This window comes from Rana temporaria, chromosome 1, assembly GCF_905171775.1.
Source record: "Rana temporaria chromosome 1, aRanTem1.1, whole genome shotgun sequence".
Classification (NCBI taxonomy): domain Eukaryota; kingdom Metazoa; phylum Chordata; class Amphibia; order Anura; family Ranidae; genus Rana; species Rana temporaria.
The window spans coordinates 150,826,034-150,852,054 of NC_053489.1; the positions used below are offsets into that span (position 1 = coordinate 150,826,034).

Consider the following 26,021-nt stretch of genomic DNA (forward strand, 5'->3'; position numbering starts at 1 on the left):
GAATTTTTGCACAAATTTTCGTTCATCGGTTCCTATTTGCTGTGAAACAACAAGGAAAATCTCATCTGACTTCCTTATAGTGTGTATCACTTTTAGAAACCGCTCTTAGGCTAATGACATCACACATTTGAATATGATGTCCAGCAGCCTGGGTATCATTAAAATGAAGGTTTCTACAGGTAAAGAGATTCCAAAACTAAAACTGCACATACAGTAGCTCACAAAAGTGAGTACACCCCTCACGTTTTTGTAAATATTATATTATATCTTTTCATGTGATAACACTGAAGAAATTACACTTTGCTACAATGTAAAGTAGTGAGTGTACAGCTTGTATAACAGTGTAAATTTGCTGACCCCTCAAAATAACTCACACGGCCATTAATGTCTAAACCGCTGGCAACAAAGTGAGGACACTCCTAAGTGAAAATTTCCAAATTGGACCCAATTAGACTGATACTGTACATCACATTGGAAGATTGTTGAAATGAAAGGTGACAGTGTCTCTTTAATAATACTACATAAGCTTTTATTTATTTGTTTATTTCTGGAGATCTATCAAAGAAAAAATTGTTTGCCTGACATATTATTGGTTCATTGAATAGGAATCTGGCAAAAAATATATTCTAAGCTTCAGGCTCAAACTTATTGGTCTGTTATAGTAACAAGACAGACCATATACCTTTGTACTGTATAGAATATATGTTATAGAGTTTACGCCGCCTACTATCCTCCCCCAGGTAACTAAAGAGCTCCCATTGGGGAGTACTACACACGTTTTTGGGTAACATATATTTGTATCTAACACACAAAATACAGCTCCAAGTTTTCTGTTAGCTTGACAGACAAATCTATTTCTTAAAGAAATCGTTTGTATAATATCGTGTATACCGCTTTACAATGTTCACTTTGTTATTTCTTGAATTTATTGCAAAACAATAAAAATTACTGAAACATATAAAAAAAAAAAACGATATTGGTAATTTTTTAATCAATAAACTTCTGTCTGATTTCAAACTAAATATGTAACTATGTGTTAACATAAAAATACCATTGGTGGTGCTTGGGGATGAATTTGGGTAATACTGAATTACAACAACCATGCCATTGTCAGAAGTCACCTACCACCTGCACATAACTTTGTGTAAGAGAAAGTGGCATTATGGAACATAGTTTTTTTTAAGAACCACAACTTTTTAAACTCACTCCAGTGATAAAGTAAATAAATACACTTGGTATTGTGTTCTATTGCTGCACATCAGCAGGTCTGCGCAGCAGCTGCTATGTGGAAAGAAGTACATGTAATTGGTTTCCTGAAAGGCATAGGCTTATGAATAGTCCATGTGACATTGTTAGTATGGTAATAAAAAGTCTATACTTACGGAGAAATTGTACAGCTGGAAGTGTATACATGTTGTCCAGTATATCGTACATCACAACGAACAATATTGTTGGAATAATCCGATTCTGGTACCAAGTAGCTTGGATTCACACTGACCTGAAAAACAGGTTTGTATGGGTGATCACATACTTGAATTGCATTCAATGTCATGTGTAATCTGTCAAGTTTATTTGAATTACCTTTAAAATATAGTTTCCAGGCTTTACATCTGTGATGTCAATCCACTGGCAATCAATATCTGCATTATAAGTGTCATAACACCCAGGACTCAGTCCCTAAAAAAAAAAAAAAAAAAGGAAAGCATATCCCAATGACTGTTTACATTTTTAAAATTACGTTTTGTAAAAATAGATAGATGTACAGGGATAGTGATAATTAATACAACGTGAAAAGATTGCATTTATCATTGCAAGATAATCGTGGGCATGTCCAAATTTCTCTAATGTTTGAAGGTGTAATTTAATAGTGACTGAGCATGTGCACATTAACAATAAATCTATAATTGTTAATGCCTACATTTGAGAAAGGTGTCCCACACGTCCTCAAAACATTGATGCAGCTATGCTTTTTAGTACTTGAAGTTTTGTACTCATGACCTCAGTGAAAGATTGGCATTTTACCTATCGCATGGTGATTTTTTTCATAGGTTTATATTACGGTGTATGGCCCCAGTGGGGAGATTTACCACTCTATTTTTTCTGGTGACCATTGTCATAGAGACAGAAAACAATGAAAAATGTAAATGTTGATAGTTGTCATCAGAACCAGTGCCAAATGTCTGTAGAGATTTCCTCTCACTTGCTGTTGGGTCTTCTGGACAGGGAAAGTGACACAGACACCATAACAATTAAATGGCTGGAGTTTTAGCCCTTTCTTGCTCTATCCAAAAAAAAATAAAAAAATGGCTATACATGCACATTACTGAGAGTGGTTCTATGTAAATTATAAAGAGTGCATATAATGTCTTCATCAGATAAATATATTCAAAATATTGAAAGCAGTGATTACAATACACTTTAAAAACAGTCCCAAATCCAGTCTAATAATAGCTACAGCTCCATTAAACCTGGCTGAACATGGAGATTAAATAAGTGAAAGTTTGATATTGAGAAGGTAGTAATAAATGCTGATAATTCTACAGTATCACTTCCAACTGGCTATAAAAAAAACAAAAACACAAATAATTGCTCCCAGGCACCAAACACTGAAACTAAATAGTATCCAAGAAGCTGAAGAGAAACTGCTGCTGAAAGATGAAAGAAATGATTAATGTATGGCCTTGCCCCAGGACGTATTGTCTCCCCCCCCCCCCCCAACCTCTTCTGAATTGCAGAGTGAGGAGTCAATCTTTGGATGCTCATGTCACTGTGTGATGATGTGGACACTTCCTATTGACCAGTGGCAGCTGGTGGTTTTTCTTTTGGGGGGGTGGATACCCCCCCCAAAGTCGGTCGATGGCAGCAACCCCCCCAGGAGGACAGCCGGGACATCAAAGCCCTGCAATTACCTCATCTAGGAAGCGAGTGGGCAGCGAGTCCGGCGGCTTTCTTCCACCTCCTCCTGTGGTGTGGACCATGGCACCTTCCGCCATGCATCCCCCCTCCTCCTTTTAGGCATCCAATAGGATTGCCTGGCCTTTCAGCCAATTGGGAAATGGGTATCAGATCCACGCTTCTTGATTGGCGAAGAGGTGATTCGGTGTTAGTAAAGCGAATATTTGTTTGCTTTTCTTTACACACCTGGGTGAGCTCCGAGTGCAATGCTCTACTCGCCGAGTCCACCCTATTTTGAAGCCTATTGGAGTCTATGGCTCTAATCAGGTACTTTAAAAAAACACCCAGCTGCTGTAATTAATGCGCCTGGCCTCCTGAAAGTCCAATGCGATATTCCCAATGCACATGTTCCTGCAAAGATGGCTGTATTTTGAAGCGACCATCGGCTGGAGCCTTCTTTTTGTAACTATGTGATCATTGATTAAAGTTTTAGACCCATTTTTGGAGATCCTGGTGTGCTGGTGACATTTTCTTTCTAAGATGACATCCTGAAAGTGGCCGGATGCATGAATAGGGGGTGGCCATAGATGGATTCATGCTATGCATGAATCCATCCATTAACCACATAGGAGGTCGCGTGGATAGAGGGGGCTGTGCCAGTGCGTCCTTAATGGATGGGCCGCCCCTGCTATTGACTGTCTGTTGATGGGTTCCTCACAGGTCCAGAAGGCTCTAGGGGCAGAGTGATGACATTATGATGAGGGGGCAGCAACAAGACTGAACCTGGACTGCAGGAATTACTGGTCTCACCCCTGGTAGTGCCACTAAGGAGGGTCAGGTGACGGTAAGTAAAAAACCTTGTTGGAGGGTTTTGTATTTTTAGAAAGAAAAAAAAAATAGTGGGTGTTAGGGATTGAGGGGGATCTAATGTACCCAGAGGTGTTTTTAATGTAGATTGAGGCAGTGATGAAAGCAGTGGAGGTAGAATCAGGCCCTTTATAATGCCTATAATAGAACAGCAAGCTAATTTTGTCCATTTTCTTTGATATACAGTATTTTAATGTGACAAAGGTTAATCCATCCTATACAGTTCAGTGTTTGGTTGATGCTGGAAGGTTAAACCATTTGATGATTTATTATATCAATCAGGGACTGCAGTAGTGAGATCTGTTTGCTTGTGTACCTTGATCTGCACTGCTGCTTGGACCATTCATTTTAATTGACTTTTTCCTTTGAAGAAAAACAAAACAAGAGCCAAGAAGCTATATTTTACTGTAAGAATGGTATTTAAGGATATTGCATAAAGATTTTAAAACTGCCACATTTGCCATAATATGGCCAAAGCTTTAAATTTGATAATTTTATTTGGTTAATAATACTTATAAATAGGTCATAATTTGGCTATAGTTTTGTGAAACGGGTAGGGGCAGTTACAGTGCTGAACTTTAGGAAGACATCTTTGAATTTTAGTGGGAATAATGTAGAGAGGTTTCTCTTTGCATATGGAGTTTTGTATTTGTTTAGTGTCAGTGAAAATCATTCTTAAATTGGAACTTCACTCGATCAATCAACATAAAATATTTTTAATCCCTATGCTGTAAGCATTAGTAAATAGCTAAGAAAAATATAATCTCTTTAATTGTTTTAAGCTTATTTTACATGTCTACATTCCAGTTACCTCCTGGTTTCCAAGCCTAGGCAAATTATGTCATACATCCCAGAAGTCTTCAGGAGGGGAGGCAGATTTTTGTTCAGCTAAACACACCCTCCTTCCTGCATGCCTGAGCTAATGACAGCTGAATTCCAGGAAGTAAATCCTAACAGATTTTTTTTTCACCATGTGTCCCATTGCTGAGATTTTCCCTTCACTTCCTGTCCTGTAGCCAAACAGAAAGTTAGCAGAAATCCCTGCAAATTAAGGGAATTCCATGGTGTACCCCAGGTCACCAGAACTAGTGTCCCCATTGAAAGATTTCCCCGCTATTACTTTTCTGGGGACAACCCAAAATATGGGATTTTCTTTTACTTTCACGTTTAATGATAATGGTAAACAAGACAAATTGAGAGGGTAAATCTCCTTAATTGAAGCACAGACACCAATAATCCATCTCCCCTATATCCAAAACAAATTTTTTTTTTGAGAGACAATAGCCCCATTCTCCACTGTTACAAAACAACTTCTTGATTTTAAGGGTACCAGCTAGGGACCTTAGCACAAACTTCTGAAACTTAGGTGTAGAGTGTTATGATGTTTAGTATTCCACAAGCTGTTAATATCAATTTGACAAGAATGGCTTTATCCAAGGAAAAGAATGGAGTGTTCTGCAAGTAGAACGTCAGGTTTTATAGCAAGTAAGAGTTACTTGGCTTCATAGAATATGCACATTTTCCTATGCCGGGTGAAACCTCAGACTTTATTTGATCAGAAGCCATTTTTCTATTACAGCTCATTGCCAAGAATTTTTAAAATCCCTTTCTGTAACAGCATCCACCACGTCTGCAGGGAACTAAGCAGGTCCTACATTTATTTAAGCTCTACAGCCTAACAGTACCTTGAAACGTGCCCGACTGCAGATGAACAGCACAGACATCTTTTCCTTTGGAACTAAAGTTTATCATTTTTTCTAGTTCATTCCTAATTTATTTCTCACTCAATTGCAAATATGTCAGCATTGGAAAGTTCACCAAGTTAAATTTTTACCAGAATATTTATGTAGTGATGTCAAGCAGGATAAGGGTAAACCAAGGGTTATCATAGCAATTGAAAAAAGGAAAAGCTCCTGCGCTATCGGTAACTAAAGTTAGGGGGCATTGCTGCAATCACTCGGTAGTCTGTCCTCACCAGAAAAAATAAAGTCACGTGGTGTGACGACACGCGTAGGGACCAGGAGCACTAGATCCAACACGCTCTGACGGCAGGGAGACCGGCTCGCCGCTCGTATGTGTTTTGACTTTGTACCATCGTTGCAAATGTGAGTGCTATTTTTATCTTTTCATTAAATATTTTATTGCGGAACTATACTATGTGCTTCCCTCTCTTTCCTTCTACCTACATCCTCTGAGTGATACACTTGTTAGTACGTGGCAAGCCAGGAGGTGAAGGAAGTGGAAGAGAGATATTCAGGAACACACACAGGATCACTTGCGAACTCGGCGTTCGTTGGAGATAGGCCCACTATTCATGGCCTCCATGTGAGTACATGTCTATGTGATTTATTATTTCCCAAGTACCCTCACAGAATTACCCCATTATCCCTTTGTTGTTTCTTTTATATGCCAATCTGATGTGGAGCCCTCCAGCTATATACAAACCTTGCTGCATCTCTGAGTATACACCCGTGGTGTTTCTGGCTGTCCGTGCTAAAGCCATGAGGTGAGCATTTAGGAACCACAAGAGGTGTCTGCACTTAAGTTTTCTCTCTCAACACTGGAGTTTGGCTTTTCTTTGGAATCACCGTCCATAAGACTTTGTTTCATTACACATCTGTGTACCTGTCACTACACGCTTATGTGTATTCCCTGGATACATTCATATATATTTTTTGTTTATGATTTATTATTTCAATTGCTTGTTTTGAGCATCCACGTACTTGCACTGGTAGTTCATGTTGCTTTTATGTTTTATTGATATATTTTATATTTCACTTCACTTAATAGGAGGTTTTTTGCCCCTAGTGGTCAATTCACCCACCCAGTGAGTTTTGTATCACTTTTTGTTCGTTTAGATACACAGCGCAGTCACTATCACTTATCTACTAATCATAGCAATCTCTTCAATTTTCAATACGCATTCTCTATTGACAGATGCATAGATATATGCCATGCACAGAGTGTTGCAGGCAAAAGATGTTTACAGGGTCAGTCCACCAAAAAAAAAAAATGTTTAGTTATGTGCAGAGTCACCTGCTGGCTTCTTTTTCCTCTTGGGAAACGCCAGCTGCAAAGATCTCTCTGCCACAGTTTCTATCACTTTTTCTGTGAAATGAATATATTTGTGGACATCCAGACAAGGCAAGGATGGGTACCAACTCATAAATTACACACTACGAAACATGAATGTTTACTGTAGAACACTGTTGGAATTGTATTACAGTCTGTGATGTCACCATCCCCTCTCCACCTCATTTAATCAGGGAACGGCTTGTCTTTATTAATGTAAAATGCAAATGGCGCAGGACCTGGAAGATAGCAATGATCACTGTAGTAGTAGCGACTTACATTGGTCTAAGCAATGTAACTATGCAATAAAAATTCATACCTAGACTTCAGCTTTAGGTTGAAGGCCTGGCATATGTCACTTAAAGAGGAACAACCCTGCATCTGAGCATCACACATCAAAAAGCAATTGAATTCATTTTTAAAATTTAAAGCAAAATCACACATTCATCCCTATTTCCAATACTTTATTTAGCTGAGAAATCACTTTGAAAAAACACCAACTAGCATTTCTGGCCATCTTGAGTAAGGACAAATAATTCATGTAGGGGTTATAGCACTCCCTTGCTTTATCCAAAATGAAAAAAAAAAGTTTTGCCTATAGTTCTTTTTCAATTCTGATTCTTATTTAAGTCATATGCTCCACATTTTCACCAGATACATCCGACATAGTTCTTAAAGCGGAGTTCCACCCAAAAGTGGAACTTCCACTTTAGACACTCCTCGTCTCCTTGCCCCCTTACATGCCACATTTGACATGTAATTTTTTTTTGGGGGGGGGAGTGGGTTCTTTGGTAGTAGTGGGACTTCCTGTCCCACTTCCTACTTCCACCTAGCGACCGCCTAGGCGACTCGTCCTCTGACTCTAGGCGGCCCCTCCCTCTAGGCGATGTGATAGGTCCCAGGAGATCGCCTGTCCATTCTGAGAGCGCAGTGTGACTCACGCATGCGCAGTGCGTGCCTGGCCATGAAGCCGAAAGCTGTCATGGCCAGGTGCCCAGAATGTGAATTGAGGCGCTGTGGAGAGGAGCCGGGAGAGGAGCGACGCTCCGTGTGGCCGCATCGCTGGACCGTGGAACAGGTAAGTGTCTGTTTATTAATAGTCAGCAGCTATCCTTTTTGTAGCTGCTGACTTTTAAAAAACATTAAACATTAAAAGGCTGGAATTCCGCTTTAAGCTTTAAGCCCATAACTCTCATACGGTTCATCTGTGTGATACTTCATATTTGCTTTGTCTGCTTGTTTTTTTTTTTAATCCATGATTTTTGCCTTCTTCAAATTTCTGCCATCACATTTATTTTGGACCTATCCCCTTTTTTGGCGAAAGTCCAAATCCATAATACTGGGAAAGAAATAGGTGCAGACAAGGTGCTGTGGCACAGTGGTTCTCAACCTCAGTCCTCGAGTACTCCCAACAGGCCATGTTTTGGAAATTTCTTAGATAAAAAAGCTGTCCAAAATACCAAGCTGTTGACTTTGATTTAAAACACTTGTGCAAGATAAAGGAAAACCTGCAAACATGGACTGTTGGGGGTACTTGAGAACTGAGTTGGAGAACCTCTGCTGTAACAATTAGCTAAAAGGTACAATCATCCACTTTAAGACAGTTTATATAACAAATATACCTTCTCAAAGATTATGCAGATGTATGTATAAAATTAATTAATGGAAGATTTACAATCAGTGAAAATCTCTCTGTTCTCCACCCTTTAAAAAACATCAGATCCTTGTCTGGCCTGCCCTCCCCCTTGCTTAGGAATGGTTCAGTTTAATCTTCCTTCTCACAGTCACAATCAATTCCCCTCTGCCCCCTGACCATGCCTCGATACAATCTTCTCTCAGAGGTCAATCCGAATCTTCGAGTAACCAAAAATTCATCTGAATTTGTATTCGGACCAAAACAAATTGCACATGTCTAGTTTGTGTTCTGACATGCACTGTTAACTGTGGAACCTTATATAGACAGGTGTTTGCCTTTCCAAATCATGCCCAATCAGAACTTACCACAGGTGGACTGCAATCAAGTTGTAGAAACATCTCAAGGATGATCAGTGGAAACAAGCTGCACCTGGGCTCAATTTGTTATGTCATGGCAAAGGCTGTGAATACTTATGTACATGGGATTTTTTCATTTTTTCTTTTAATAAATTTGCAAAGATTTCAAACAAACGTCTTTCAAGTTGTCTTTTTGGGGTGTTGTATGTAGAATTTTGAGGAAAATAATACATTTAATCTATTTTGGAATAAGGCAGTAACATAACAAAATGTGGAAAAAGTGAAGCTCTGTGAATACTTTCTGGATGCACTGTATAGTCACAACTCTAGGGAAGATTTCTTTTCAATTCCTGCTTTGACAATGTATTTGGTAGTTAGAGGAAATTCCTTCGTAGACAGTTGTCACTAGAACAGGTGTGCCTATTGTTAAATTTTCCTCCACCTCCTGTTCTGGGAACACCTGTAAAATTTTGGATTATGCATCACTTTCTGTCTGGGTGACAATGGTGCTTAGGACATATAGAAACAATGAATCTGCCTATCAGGGACACAGACAACAATTAAAACCTAAATGAAAATGAAAACACCACACCAATGCTAAGAGGTCCATAAAACTTTATTACAATGCATGTCAGGGGATCAATACAAAAAACACCAACATGATTCGAGGGTCCAAGAGCCAAACCAGCTGTTGACAAGGCCTGTGCTTGCAATCACACTGGAAAAGCCCCAATGAAGAGGGTGCTTTTGGACCCTTAAAATGTGTTTGATACTTTTTGGATTGTCCCCCTGACTTTTAATAAAATAAACATGTATTTGGACCTTTTAGCAGTAACGTGGCACTTCAATGTCCTTCTCTGTTACATCACACTACAAGTTGAGGAGACCATAGAGATTCTCTGGGGTGTAGAAGCAGCCTGTTCAGGAACCAAATTATTTATATCAATATCAATACTTAAAATAGCAATACCAGCAAGATAACCCAAGTGCTTTTTTTCCACTTTCCTTGAAAAAAAATTGACAGGGGTACCAATTCTTCCCTATTTTGAGTCTTAAACGGTTCCTGCTTGGCATATAGCATAATGTCGCCGGCAGAAACCTCTTATCGATCCATGTGGACTTCATATGACGCCCTTCCAGATCGTACCCCATGTGTGGCTACACAGTGGCATGATCTGTCACCGGCTGCATCCACTGGATACAGCCAATGACTGATCATGGTACCAGCGTGCTGCCGGTACCATGTGACCAATGTAACCAATCACAGAAGGTCACAGGACAGTTGTATACAATGGATGGCTTCCTTTCACATCTGTACTAGGGGTGCGCATCTTCACCGGTCTCACGATTCGATTCGATTACGATTATCTGGTCAACGATTCGATTCGATTCGGCGATGCATCACGATTACCGACGAGCTCTCACTTCTGCTTGGGCCGCCTAGGTGGCCCTTCCTTCCTGCAATCTTCTGAGACACATCACAGGTTCCAGAAGATTGCCCAGCTATGCAGGACAGCGCAGTGAGACATGTACACCTGGCTGTGAAGCTGCAAGCTGTCACAGCCGGATGCCCACAGAAGTATTGCCAGTGCCGTGGACAGAATGGAGTGTTCGGGTGGCCACATCGCTGGATTGTGGGACAGGTGAGTGTCTTTTTATTAAAAGTCAGAAGATACTTTTTTTTGTAGCTGCTGACTTTTAATATGTTTTTTTTTACTGAACTCTGCTTTTAAATAAAAATAACCTCACTCCCTTAAAGTGGAGTTCCACCCAAAAGTGGAACTTCTCCTTTAAGAACTCCTCGCCCCCTGACATGCCATATTTGGCATATCATTTTTTTGGGGGGGGGGGTCCTCTTTTTAGTGGGACTTCCTGTCCTGGCTGCCTAGGTGACTCCTTCTGTCGCCCTAGGTGGCCCCTCCATGCCAGCGATCTTCTGGGACACAGGTCCCAGATGTTTGGCTGGCCAATGGCAGATCACAGTGCGCGCCTGGCCATGAAGCCGTAAGCTATCATGGCCGGGTGCCCACAGTAGATATGATGGCATTGAGGAGAGGAGCGGGGAAAGGTATGGGGCTCTGTGCGGTCGCATCGGTGGACCGTGGCACAAGTAAGTGTCGGTTTAATAAAAGTCACCAGCTACACTTTTGGTAGCTGCTGACTTTTACTAAACTAAAAAGCGGTGGAACCCCACTATAAAAAGTGATTAGTGCACTACAGGGTACAGGAATATACAAATGTGGCTGCTGGGAGGTCTGAAGGGATTATAGTTCACAGCAAGTTCCCTGTACTGTCTGTGTTGAAATTTCCCTGGCTTCCCAAGTTCGCACATTCCAGCACACTAGGAGTTAACACAATGGAATGTGCGAACTTAGGACACCAGAGAAATGTCAACACAGAGCACATGGAGGAGGAGAAAGAATACTGCTGTAATTAAGAATCCCCTTTTTGCAATACATGCCGTTCTAAACCATTTAATGGCCATGTGCTGTTTAAAATATATACAGTCAGCTTCTCATACCTTCGTTTCTGTGTGTGCTGCTCTCTGTATTTCCGCACATGTGACTCTGTCCTGTCCGGCCCGCCTCTCACCACTCGTTCTCCTCTTTCCCGACGTCAGTGGGAGTTCTCAGCCCCGCCCACCGACTGTACTATAGCTATCAGATGAGAAGAGAGGCGGGCGGGGCTGAGACGTAGGAGGTGAGAGGCGGGCCGGAGCTAACATGAGAGGATTCCGGAATATACAGACAGCAATATAAGTATGAAACACTGTGTATTTAAAAAAGTACATGCAGCAGTGGCCATATAGTGTATTATAGCGGCATTTAATGCAAAATGGGTATTTTATTAGACGCGCTCGGAGCGCTCTCCCGGGAGGGGCGGGGCAAGTCGGGATGACGTCACCCGACATCGATTATTGGGGCCACATGCATCGATGCCGAATCGGGGGCCCCCGAATCGCGATGCATCGATGCATCGATTATATTCAACACCCCTAATCTGTACCATGTGATTTAGATCTGACTAATGACAACAAAACAAACTGAATAAATCGATTGCATCCAGTAAAATGCTTGCATATAGCAATATAATACACTGCTAGCTGCAAACATAATGTGTCAAAAAAATAAATAAAATACTGATCACTTTCCCAGAGTAGTACAATGTTACTATGGTAACATTATATTACTCTGATCAAAGCGTGCTAAAAAATATGTAGAACAATTATATAAAAAAATAAATAAAACAAATTTGAAACATGAAAAATGTTTTTTTATTTTCATACTGTCACCAGTCAGTGTCCCTGATCACTGCCACACCTGTTATATGACGACGCTGTACTGCGCTGGTGACAGTATGTAAAAAATCTTATGACAAAAAATGATACCTTCAAAAAAACTTGCCATGCCTCTTACTAAATACCTTTCCAAAACTGACTGTCTACTTTCCAAAAAGGGGTCATTTGGTGGATATGTCCTGACATTTTTCGGCCTCAAGAAATTAAATAGGATATCAGTACATCAGGACTGATCAATTTTCAGATATATCCCATAGTTTGTGGACTTTCCTTCAGACTAAATCAGGATTAACCACCCCCAACTTCATGTGTGAACGAGCCCTAAGGGTGCCACTGCTGGAATGCAATTAAGGGCTCATTCACAAGTGCATTCGACAGTGTATTCGACAGGTGGTGAGGAAGCGATATGTTGCCTCCTCACCACCTAATTTAAACCCCTGATTGCCGTGCAACGCATGTGGTTGCAACGGGGTAGTACAGCAATTAGAGGTTTAAATCAGGTGTGAGGAGGCGATACTGGGCAACACTGTGCCCAGTGATCTTTGACTTCTCCCATGTTTTACAGGTAGATCTCAAACTCTTTAAGGTTGCCTACCCCTGGACTAAATAATAAAAAACTGATTTGGGTTATTTTCACCAAATAAATGTAGCAGAATACATTTTGGCCTAAATTCACGAAGAACGATTATATATTTGCAATATTTTATAACAGAAACAAAGAAAAATAAATTTCCCCCACATTTTCATTCTTTTTTGGTTTAGCAAAAAAGAAAAACCCAGTGGTGATTAAATACCACCAAAAGAAATTTTGTTTGGCTACAGTGTTGCATGACCACGCAATTGTCATTCAAATTGTGATAGCGCTGAGCTGAATATTGGCTTGGGCAGGAAGAAGGGGTGAAAGTGGCCAGTATTTAAGTGGTTAAAAAGATGTAATTTGTTTAAATATCTCACCTGTGTATGTGCTGTACATGCAAATCTTCTATAGTATCCATAGTCACACGAAGTATCTTCTAGACAGAAGCTGGCTTTGTGGCCTTCAGCCACTCTTCTTTGTGAGCTTGCATCAAGCAGATCATAATGACTGAACTCATCCATACTGTGATAATGCCTGTTGACAATGACACAAGAATCATGATGAGATACTTCTGAGGAGCGCCAATGCTATGTAACACTATCTACTAATTGATCATCAGCTAGATCAGGTTAGACTAATTATTTGATCTATTATCTGCTCAGATATCAATCAGAAAGCATGAAAAATGGGATAACATGATATTAGGCAGATTAAAGTCTGCTTAAAGCGGATCTCCACTCTAAAGTGGAGTCCCGCTGATCGGAACCCTCCCCCCCTCCGGTGTCACATTTGACACCTTTCAGGGGGGAGGGGGGTGCAGATACCTGTCTACAGACAGGTATCTGCACCCACTTCCGGCCCTACGATACGGGCAAAGGACGGGTTTTTCCTCCGCTTCCCGTCGCCCCCCCCGTTGTATGCTGGGAACACTCGGCTCCCAGCACACAGCGGGAGCCAATCGGCGGGCGCAGCGCGACTCGCGCATGCGCCGTAGGGAACCGGGCAGTGAAGCCGGAGCGCTTCACTTCCTGGTTCCCTCACCGTGGATGGAGGGGGGAGCAGCAGGGTGACGAGCGATCGGCTCGTCATCTGCTGCGATCACCGCTGGACTCCAGGACAGGTAAGTGTCCTTATATTAAAAGTCAGCAGCTGCAGTATTTGTACCTGCTGGCTTTTAATATAGTTTTTTAGTGGCACATCCGCTTTAAGGTAGGCTAGAGAAGCCTTTGAACAAGTATAATTGTATAACATTTAAAAGGCCTTAAGTGATATTGCAGCTTGATGAATTGGGTCATGTATGTGGAACAAAAATTACTCAAAACAGCTGATCACTGGTTTGCAAACCATTCAGTATTGGAGAGTCAGAATAGAAAATATTTTCTCTGTTGTCATCAACTGGATTCAGAACAAAGAGCTGTTGGATTCTGGATTACATAGTAAGAATTAAAAAAAAGATAAAAAAAAATTCTATAAAAGACAACCAAAAAATCAGACAACCCTCCTTAGCCCTTAAATTAGGCCAGCCATAGACAGATCAAAATTCCTCCGGTACAACAGGAACCAGACAAATTTCATTCCATCTACAGAGTGATCTCCCATCAGCACTGAATGTGTTGAAGGGGGGGGGGGGGGTTGAGCAATGTGTGGTTGAAGGAAAGAAAATTGTATTATGTATGGCTTGCTTTAGAAAACTCTTTGTATACTTTCCCCTCCTTGATGGTGGTGACTTTGCGCTAAGTTTTACCTCCTTGATGCAGAATTCTTCCTCTGCACTGGCTGCACCTGTGCAGTAACTCCCCATAAACTTGAAAAGAGCTATACTCCTAGTATCTGCAGAAGAGATTTCCACATAGAGGAGCCTGTATCCTGTAGTAACATGGGGGTCAGCGGAAAAAGCCACTGATTTCAGTTTCAGAATGGATTTCAATCATTTTAAATGTATAGAGTAAGCATATCACATAACAAAAATGCTTTAGCAATGAAGTTGCATTAGGCATATACATAAAATCCTATGATAAGTAAAACTATCCAAGTACAGGTACTCCTCACTTAACGACCAGGTTCCGTTCCAATGACCGGGTCATTAATCGAGGAATCACAAGTAATCAATATTTTAAGCATTCTTACCTACTGTACTGTATTGTGAAAAAAAGGTCTAAACACAAAAAAACTCCATCTCAATAACGTTATTTTAATTTACATAAGTACAGAACACAAACAACAATTCTGTACTGTACAATAAAATTGTTGTATAGGCGTCGTTCGGGTTGGGAGAGCTGGTCGTAAGTCTGAGTGGTCATTAAACAGGTAAGTCGTTAAATGAGGAGTATCTGTATATCATATCACATCAGGCATAATGCAGAATAAGTATTAGCTCCAGTGTTAATTCCAACCAATAAAAAATGACATGCATGTACAATGAGCGCCACCAAGTCATATAGCAGCTGATGTTCAGAAATACATACAGGAATTCAGTTCCCCTAATATACTAATGAGGATAGCTGGGCCAGACCCTGGTGAAAGGTGAGAGGAGTGGAATAAAAGCAATGTTTGGGGGGGGGTAAAAAGCCCCTTTCTCAAAATTCTCCTGACTCAGCTATCCTTCTCATTATTCTCTTCTTGGTACTGATTTTTTGTTATGTGATGTGCTTACTCTTTTTACATTTTTAATTATTCTTACCAACAGATTGATATACTGTGCAGGGGCTTAAGTGCCTTACAAAATGATCTACTGTTGGTTGCTAAATGGTATTGATATTAGTGGTGTGAAGACCTTTATTGCTAATCACATGTATTTTCAGAATACATTTCAGCCAGGGATTTCTGTGCATTGGAATGGTATTCTGGCAGCGGGAAAGGTAAATGTTCATTTTGTTTAGGAAGATACCTGCTAAACTTTTTTAGGCAAACAAGTTGCTTTAAAGTGATTGTAAACCTTTGTTTTTGTTTTTTTAAATAATAAACATGTCATAATTACCTTCAGTTCGTTATGCACAGATTGGTCCCGAACTTCTTCTTCTGGGGTCCCTCGGCGGCTTTCGTGGCTCCTCCTCGCATCAGATAACCCCCTAGGAGAAGCACTCTCCCGGGGGGGGGGGGGGGGGGGGGGTTACCGTGTAAGGCACGCTCCCGAGACCAGCATTTGGCGTCCATGGACACAAATGCCGGACTCAGCCCCGTCCCCCCAGCGCCGTTTCATTGGATTTGATTGACAGCTGAGGGAGCCAATGGCTGCTCTGCTATCAATCTATCCAATCAAGAGCTGGGACCCCTTGCAGAGAGGGACAGCGCATCTCTGCCAAGGGAAATACGGGGCTTAGGTAAGTAAAACGTGGGAGCTGGGGGGCCAGTGACTGCCAGAAGTTTTATCACCTTAAGCAGGCCATACATGGTCGAATTTCGAACAATTTTTTTTTCAAAATCAAAAAGTTCATTTTTTTTTTGTGATCCGATGATGCCACCATTGATTTTAAAAACTCAGCCGACCAAGCCTTCGATTTCACCTCATGATGCTACAGAAAATAATTTCCGTGGCTGGGAATCTTCTTTTCTCTCAGAGAATTTTCTTTTCTTGCACATGCGCATTTTTTTTCTATTACATTTCTCGAACGATTCTCCCATCATTGATTAGAAAATCGTTTGTTTTTCAAAACATTTCCAACATGTCCGATTCCTCAAATTTGATTGCCGCACAAAAATCGGCTGTTGCTGCAACTCACTAAAGGTGCGAATTTCGTCTGAAAATTCTTAGATACGATTTTCAAAAGAAAATTCTTTTGAAAATTCGAACCGTGTATAGCCGGCATTAATGCATAGGATGCATTAAAGTGAAAAAACACGGGGGTTTACAACCCCTTTAATATACAGTTTGGTAAGTGTTTCGATACTAAAGACCTATTGTGAGCAACTTTAGTGAAAACTTACAGCAAAATGGGGCCCTGAATACTAATTACTGTATTTATCGGCATATAACACGCACAGGCATATAACACGCACCCTAACTTTAAGAGGGAAGTTTCAGGAAAAAAACTTTCCACAGCCCCTGCGTATAACACGCAGGCAGAGTTTACTCTATATTTTCAGGGTAAAAAAGTGAGTGTTATACGCCAACAACTACAGTATATTAATACCTAGAAAGAGAATGTAGGTAGTACTTTAGCCATTAATCACTCAATAGCCATGAAGTTACTTCACTGCTGCTGTGCTGGAAAAAAGAAAGAGCAGTGATCTAAAATACAGACAAGACAGGGGTGAATGTGGAAAGCAAATGCAACCGGTCATTATTTTACTGGAAACGGTTCATTTAACTGAAAATATAGATGTGCATCATCAAATATTTGAACATAGCAAAGACATGATCTCAAAAGGGGAAAAAGAAATGTACAGCCACCAGCTTTTCACTTTGCTGAATAAAACCAGATGTTTCAGAGATCAGCATTTTAATAATTTCCTGTTCTAAAACTGTTGTGATAGCAAGATGAAATACAGAATTTCTTTAAACTTGAGTGACAAAGATTTGACAAAAGTAAACCCTTAAGGCACAGCAAAATTGGATGGAAATTCCTCTTAAAACAGCAGTAAATTCCAATCAAGTTTTGTATTGTTACAAGAATATTGATTTACAGAAATACATGACTTAGGGAAGAACTCTGCTAAATGCTATGATATCTAAGCTAGTCTGATCACTTTGTTTGTGAAAAAAAACAATATTAGCACCACAACAAACACTGCTATCATCGCTACTCCATTTCATACACAATTATTAAGAGGATGTAGTTTGAGATCTAAACAGCTTAGAAACTGGAAGCTAGAGTAAATCATTTTTAATTGCGTTCTTCTTTTACGTAAAAGACAATTTTTTTGTCTTTTGTTTTGTTTAGAGTTGGGAGCCTTTGTTGGTGTTTTATTGCTTTCTATGTCCCCATAAAGCAGACTTATACTCTCTCTTTGACCTGTGACTTCTGTCACCGGGATGAAAAGTAAGCAATAATTCAAAATGTTGTGTTGTCACCAACAACAGGGAGAGAGGGGGAAATCTTTGAGGCTGGGTTCACACTCGTGCGAATTGGATGCGAGTTCTCCACATCCAATGCACAATTGTTGTTAAAATCGCATCTAGAAATAATTCTCCTCAATTTGGAGAAATTTCCTCTCATTTTCTGTTGTGGACAGGAAGGAAAGATAATTTCCCAAATGGGACACATGTGGCCAAAAATATATTGAATATACTTTAACCACTTAAGCCCCGGACCATATTGCTGGTCAATGACCGGGCCACTTTTTGCGATTCGGCACTGCGTCGCTTTAACTGACAATTGCGCGTCATGCAACGTGGCTCCCAAACAAAATTGGGGTCCTTTTTTTCCACAAATAGAGCTTTCTTTTGGTGGTATTTGATCACCTCTGCGGTTTTTATTTTTTGCGCTATAAACAAAAATAGAGCGACAATTTTGAAAAAAAATGAATATTTGTTACTTGTTGCTGTAATAAATATCCCCAAAAATATATAAAAATACATTTTTTTTCCTCAGTTTAGGCTGATACGTATTCTTCTACATATTTTTTTTGTAAAAAAAATCGAAATAAGCGTTTATTGATTGGTTTGCGCAAAAGTTTTAGCGTCTACAAAATAGGGTATAGTTTTATGGCATTTTTATTAATATTTTTTTTTTACTAGTAATGGTGGCGATCAGCGATTTTTATCGTTATTACGACCTTATGGCAGACACTTTGGACACTTTTGCCACATTTTTGGGACCATTGGCATTTTTATAGCGATCAGTGCTATAAAAATGCATTGATTACTATAAAAATGTCACTGGCAGGGAAGGGGTTAACACTAGGGGGTGAGTAAGGGGTTAATTATGTTCCCTAGGTGTGTTCTAACTGAAGGGGGGGTGGGACTGACTTGGGGAAATGACTGATCGCTGTTCATACATTGTATGAACAGACGATCAGGCATTTCTCCCCCTGACTGGACCGGGAGCTGTGTGTTTACACAGCTCCCGGTTCCCGCTCTGTAACGGGCATGAGCGTCGGGACCAGGGGCGAGCGGGGGGGACCAGGGGCACGCGCCCCTATTGGCTGATTCGCGAGATGACATATAGCTACGTGATGTCGTGCAGCCGTGCCGACCTGCCGCCGTATATCTGCGGCAGCTGGTCGGCAAGCAGTTAAAGCAGAGCTCCACCGAGATTTTGATTTATTTTTTGCTAATCCGTTCTGCTACACTGCATTAAATACTTTAATGCGTGTGGTTAATACATTTGCTGTTCAATTCAGATTTTTTTTATGTATTCACATTTGTTTTCTTCTTTGCAAAGTGCATCCATCTTCACTGTGGGCATTTGAAGACCACTAGGAGTCTGTTCCGGGATATGGTGCTGCTTGCTACCCAGCATGCACCTCCCAATCTTGCATGTGCGCAGTATACACAGGCTGCAGTGCAAGAAGATTATCTTGTTGCCATAACAACGGGCGGCGACAGAAGAAGTGCCCGCCCTATTGTCATGGCTACGAAGATAATCTATGTCTGTTGTCTCCTGTGATTGATTACACACATCTCCCAGGAGACATTGCAAAGCCGGAAATGACACGTGTGGCCATGGCAATGAAGGAGCAAGTGAGAATTAATTAAAGAATAAGTAAGTGATGCCGAAAAAATATATGCCAATTTGCAATTGCTGAACACATTACTACTGGATGGCAAGGACTTCAAAATGTGGGTGGAACGTCGTTTAAGTCTTATTGCTGGCTCCTTTTTAGTTGTGGATTGAATAGGTGAGTGATAAGACTTTTTTTTCACTGTCCATTTAGGGAGATTTTCCTTTCCCAGAAAGTAAGAGAAATCTTCTCCAAAGTAAGTGGATATTCTTATAAAGTTGTCATCTGAACAGGTTTACACAATGGAAGATTTACCTTCCCATCCTGTTCCTGGGGCAACGCAAAAATGTTGGATTTTCCATCACTATATACTCTTCGCAGTTTTTCAGACCACCGGCCAACAAAAGAGAACCAGTTCTCTTTTTTGCCGCCAGGAAATCCGGCGGACTTTTGTCTGGCAGTGTTTGGCAGTTTTCCTATGGGAAAAACTGTGATGGAGCATACACACGGCCAGGATTCCCAGCCAAAGCTCCATCGCAGTTTTCCTGTTTGGAAAACTGGCCGTGTGTAGGGGAAAGACTGAACCGAGCAGGTACTTGGCTTTCCCCTCCCTCTGGATTTCCGACGGGAACTTTTCCCGTCGGAAATCCTGTACGTGTGTACGAGGCATTAGAACACTTTGGTTTATTTGCACATTGAGTGTTGTTTCACTATTTAGCGAGACACTTTTTAATTTATTTTTTGATCATTTAGCACATCATGGGACTGTGAACAGTGTCAGCAGCTGATCATTGTATGCATCTTTGGGTACACATGTATATATACTATCAATTTTGTGTAACCAGTGTGTTGTTTTTGGTAGCTCGAAAGACTTCTATTTTTTTCAGCTTATATAGGATGACTGTACTTTTGCTGAAAAAAAATAACATGCTACCAATAACTCTTCATAGAAAAGTTTAATCTTTACCTTTGCCGCCTATAAGTTCTTGCCTACTAACACTAGATATATTCACACGCTACGCCTAATTCAGTCTTGCTTGCACACATTGGAGCTTCAGAGGGTTCTCTATATGACATGACTATGTGACATGAAGCTGTAGTCTCATATGGAAACAGAGCAGATGTCCACTGAATTTCTGAATTGAATTTAAATGAGGCAGGGGACCTTTTGACATATTTTCAAGGTTTCCTTTATAATACAAATAAAGTAGCTTGTTTTTATTTAAAGCGGAGGTTCACCCATAGCCAACACCTTTTCCCCTTAGCTTCATGCTCGTTTTGTCTAGGGGAATCGGCAATTTGTTTTAAAATATGATCCGTACTTACCCGTTTTCGAGATGCATCTTCTCCGCCGCTTCCGGGTATGGGCTGCGGGACTGGGCGTTCCTTCTTGATTGACAGTCTTCCGAGAGGCTTCCGACGGTCGCATCCATCGCGTCACGATTTTCCGAAAGAAGCCGAACGTCGGTGCGCAGGCGCAGTATAGAGCCGCACCGACGTTCGGCTTCTTTCGGCTACGAGTGACGCGATGGATGCGACCGTCGGAAGCCTCTCGGAAGACTGTCAATCAAGGAGGAACGCCCGCTCCCGAAGACCCATACCCGGAAGCGATGGAGACGATGCATCTCGAAAACGGGTAAGTACGGATCATATTTTAAAACAAATAGCCGATTCCCCTAGACAAAACGAGCAGGAATCTAAGGGGAGAAGAGAAAAAAAAAAGAATTGGGTGAACTCCCGCTTTAAGTTATTGGTAGTGTTTTTTTGTTTTGTTTTTTCATGGGGAAAAAAAGCATGGACTTACTGATGACAGCTGTGCCACTCCCAGGAATAGCGGGGTCGGCTGGGAAGGAAGTCAGCTGTACCTTGATTCTTCACTCTCTGAGGAAAGCGCAGAAGCACTCTCTGGTCATAATCTCTGACATCAGAACGATAAGCTGAACTATGGAGACAAAAAAAACACCATAGGAAATTCCATTAAAATGATTGAATTATGTAATGATTGTAATATTTAGAAGTGCTCAGTATAAATCAAAGTCTGACACACATTTACAACTAAAGACTTGCTTTTTTCATAATCTAAAAGTATATGACTCAGTGTGATTCACAGACCAAAAAGGACAAGAAAACACCGCTAAAGAAGTGAATATGCAGAATGAATAATACATGTAGGTAATGATGGAAAATAAGTTTCAGATGTTCCAAACTGGTAATCCAACCAACAGATATTAGGAAGACCGCACATTTCCTCTCAAAACCAATGTTTGGCACTGCACAAAGCAGTACAGGAAAGTATTGAATTTCACCAGACTGCTATTGGCAAACGTGTTGTTGCATATTTCACTTTGTAAAGATAATTTTCCCAAGAGCTTAGTGAATAAGGTAAAGCTATGCTGATTTCCATTATCCAACCATGATTATTCTTTACAAAGTGAATTTTTATTGCATTCACCGAAGGAAGCATTCCATTGCAAAGTGAAAATTCCTTTGTGAAGTGCAAAGTCTAGTTGCCTTTAGTAAATCGACCTCAGTATGTCTTGCCAGTGCCAGTATAAGAAAGAAACAGCCCTGGATTTACAACCCAACTCCAGTCAAAACCTTTATCTGTCCTCACGATCCTTCTATTTGATATTTTTTAAACGAAAATGGAAGTGGAAATTTTCCCCAATGGGTACACTGACAGCAATAACAAAATTTGGTTTAAACCACCTTGCAGGTTTTTATGGGTTTTCATGTTTCGATTTGGGAGGTTTTCCCTCACTTCCTGTTCAGGTAATGGGCGCCAGGCAAAACAAGTGAGAGGATATCACCTCATTATCAATGAGGACACAGACAGTGAAACCCAGGCAACCCTACTCTACTGTATATAAAGAAAAAAACTGTTTGCTACAGCTGGACATTAAAGTGACCCTGTCAACACGGTATCAAATGTAAACAAGGTCATGCTGTAAAAGAAGAGCTTGTATACCTTTCTGGGGAATAATGGCTTCAGTTTCTACTGTTTTGCTACTCACTGACAGCTGCAGATATTTGATTCTAGGCAGTGGCCACCTGTCCATACAGGGTGCCCCCCTAATTCATGCCCCTGACCTCTAATCTACATGCAGGGTGCCAGACACATGGACTTCATTGTTTTTTTTTTAAGCACTGCACATGATTAGAGCCTAAGGCTCTAATTGGCTTCAAAACAAGGTGGACTCAGAGCACTAAGAATAGAAGGGCTCTTGCGCTATCGATACTGAACGCTAGGGGGCACTGCTGCGATCACCTGATAATCTGTCCTCGCCAGAAAAATGGAAATGTGAATGGGTGATGGTGACACGCTGTGTAACTAAAATAAACAGGGGAGTGATGCAACCCTGATACCCACCGACTGGGTAAATGACCCCTTGGTGCAATATTACATATTACTCAGAGCACTGCACCCTGAGCCCACCCAGTTGTGAGACAATAGCAAATTAATATTGTAATTGTTATTAAAGCGGAGGTTCACCCTAAAAAACAACTATGTACCATGCCATCCAGCATACTAGCGTCGGCTACAGTATGCCTTTATTTATTTTTTTTGCGCTGTACTTACAGTTTAATCCTTTAGTTTCGTTTCAGACTCCCGCGGGGAGTAGGCGTTCCTATGAAGAGGGGAACATGATTGACGGCCGGCTATGGCGCATCACGCGTTCCGAAAATAGCCGGAGTAGGACTTGGCTGTTCACGGCGCTATACGGCGCCTGCGCACAGACTAGGAGCTGACTGCGCAGGCGCCGTATACAGTAGATCCGAGTCCTATTTCGGCTATTTTCGGAACGCGTGATGCGCCATAGCCGGCCGTCAATCATGTTCCCCTCTTCATAGGAACGCCTACTCCCCAGCTGGAGTCTGAAACTAAACTAAAGGATTAAACTGTAAGTATAGCGCAAAAAAATAAAACAAAGGCATACTGTAGCTGACGCTAGTATGCTGGATGGCATGATAGACCAAGAATTTTTTTTTTTTTTAGGGTGAACCCCCGCTTTAATAATATTGTTTGTCCATCTCCCACAAGGGGGGAGGGTCGATTGCCGCATTCCCATCCATCTCCCATAGGGTGGTGGGGGGTATCGCCACGTTCCTGACCATTTCCCACAAGGGGGGAAATGGTGACGTTAGTTTTCCGTCCCCCCCCAAAAAAATTGAGCAACGGCCGCCACTGCTTCTGGGTGTGTCAAATACCTGCTTCCCCACTGCAGGTCATCATTACTTCTCAGCAGCCAGGGATGAGCAAAGTGGCAGCGTTTGAAGACATGGGCTGCCAAAAATGTAAATATGCATGCTTTTCTTTTACAGGCTTCTGTGCATAGATATGCTATCAGATACACCAGCCCTTCTCTTAGCTTATACCTTAAAACTGCCACACAGAGTCCTTGTCAACACTCTACCCAGGTATGTACCTGAAATGCCATAACACCAACAAGCCAAAGGGTGTGGGACCACTTATTTAACATATTATTCTTAAATGTGTGGTTTTGAGCAAGAAAAGTCTAAAACAAAATAATTGGCGCAGCCCTCTTTTTCTGAACTGTTACTAGAAAACCCCAAAACGGGGCCTCACTGTTTTCCGTTTACCCTTACTTTGAGGATAAGTTCACCTTTTGTAAAAATAAATAAAAACAGCACTTATTTTTGCAGGTAAAAAAAATATGCATTTTTTTTTCTTTGTTTACATTGCAGCCTTTAAAGTGGTTGTAAACCCTTTAAAGGCTCACTTTAAAGGCTCACTGGGGTCCTCAGTTCAAACATTGGTCAGGACCCTAACTGCATAGAAGCATGGGTGCTCAACCTGTGGCTCTCCAGCTGTTGCAGAACTTCAAGTCCCATCATGCCTCTGCCTTTGGGAGTCATGCTTGTAACAGTCAGTAGCTTGCAATGCCTCATGGGAATTGTAGTTCTGAAACAGCTGGAGAGCCACAGGTTGAGCACCCATGGTAGAGGTTGCATGATCTGTTTGTACTTGTGTGGGTTTCCCTTGGGCGATGTTTTCCTCACTCACTCCAAAGACTTGCTGGTAGGTTAATTGGCTCCTGTCAAAATTAGCTCCTTATATGAGTGTGCATGTATGGTGTAAGATAGAGACTTCAGATTGTAAGCTCCTAGAGGGCAAGAACTGATATGGATGTATATTAGGTCTGGGCTGATATATCAGTTGCACATTCCTGCTTCAGGAGATGTTGCCAAAGTAAGCAGAGAGTTATGTAATTATTCTTCAGACATACCGGAGTCGAGTAACTAGAATTTCTGAATGAACTAAATGTGGTCCAGCTCACCTTTTCTGCTATGTAGCTATACGTTGAATAATGATCTTAGACTTTAACCCAGAAAAAGTTAAGTACTAAGTAGACTAATCTTCTAAGGAACAGCAACATGCACACAAATACCAAGCATTCTCCAGACTAATAACGCTCACAGGCTGTCTTACGATCTAATTGTGCTGGGTCTATAGGGAGCTGTATTACTAACAATGTTACTTTTTTTTTTATGAAGAAACTGGCAGTAAACCAGAGCTTATCACATTATGGCTGGTCCCAGCTTATTTTACACATCTTATACTCATTTGTCATGTTTTTCCAGAAATGTAAGACTTTTCTCATGGGGAGCTTACAAAGTTTAACAGTTAAATATTTCCTTTACTACAATTAGCGTGATATCTAGGTTTAACACTTAAATTGCTCTTATGCCGCGTACACACGGTCGTTTTTTGTGATGAAAAATTTTTTTTTTTTTAAAAACGTAATTTAAAATGACCGTGTGTGGGGAAAATGTTGTTTTATGTCTTCTGAAAAACGACCCAAAAAAACATTCGAGCATGCTTCAATTTTTTATGTCATTTTTCAAAACGTCGTATTTTGTGTCATAAAAAATGACTGTGTGTAGGCTAAAACGACGTTTAAAACGACGTTTTTAAACCCGGGCATGCTCAGAAGCAAGTTATGATGCGAGCTTGAATGGAACAGTGCCGCCGTACGTGCTGAACGTAACCGTGCTTTGCTAGAGCATTTCATGCTTTGCTAGAGCATTTTGAAAAAACGATGGTGTGTAGGCAACACATGAGAAAAAATGACGTTTTTTTTCATCACAAAAAACAACCGTGTGTACGTGGCATTAGATTGACATGCCTTCCCACATTCTAAAGGAAAAGGAAGCACATTGTTTAGAATTAGAATTGTAAGGCTGCATTCACACCTGAGCGTTTTGTCGCCCGAAGCGCGACAAAATACATTATTCCCTATGAAGATGGTTCACATCTCCACTCCAAAACGCCTGACGCCGAACGCCTGAAGCTCAAACAAGTTCCGGACCCGCGCGAATCAGGCGGTTTGGGCGTTTTTGAGCGTTTCCATTTCCCATAGAAAGTAATGGAAACGCTCGATTCAAGCGACTAGCGCGACAACGAGCATTTCGTACGGGCGTTTTGTCGCTTTAATCAATAGAACATTTCACCCAGGCAGAAGATAAAAACAATCTACCAACATAGCAACAAGTGATGAAAAGATGATCACTTTTCCTATTGGCTAAAATAAAAAACGTCGAAGTACAAAAACGTTGGACGACGCTGTATGCAAACGTGCAAATAAGCATGAATACGCGCGACAAAACGCCGGAAAAAACGACCGAACGACCTACGCTCAGGTGTGAATGCAGCCTAAGTCTTTGCCTCCCCCTTAAATTCATGTCTCCCTCTGC

The 26,021-nt window shown here is 41.0% G+C and overlaps 1 protein-coding gene across 4 annotated transcripts in view; it reads right to left on the reverse strand.

Moving 5' to 3' along the window:
* LOX (lysyl oxidase) overlaps positions 1 to 26,021 on the reverse strand; it is a 97,966-nt gene that overhangs the window by 14,453 nt on the left and 57,492 nt on the right. For 2 of the 4 annotated variants that reach the window (XM_040344169.1, XM_040344152.1), the window contains exons 3-6: positions 21,109 to 21,246; positions 13,079 to 13,235; positions 1,582 to 1,677; positions 1,383 to 1,498 (exon numbers count right to left, since the gene is read on the reverse strand). In XM_040344169.1, the coding sequence (XP_040200103.1) occupies positions 1,383 to 1,498; positions 1,582 to 1,677; positions 13,079 to 13,235; positions 21,109 to 21,246 (507 nt within the window). Of the gene's footprint in view, positions 1 to 1,378; positions 1,499 to 1,581; positions 1,678 to 13,078; positions 13,236 to 21,108; positions 21,247 to 26,021 lie in introns of those variants that run through there. The other 2 variants (XM_040344177.1, XM_040344161.1) reach the window with 1 other exon arrangement.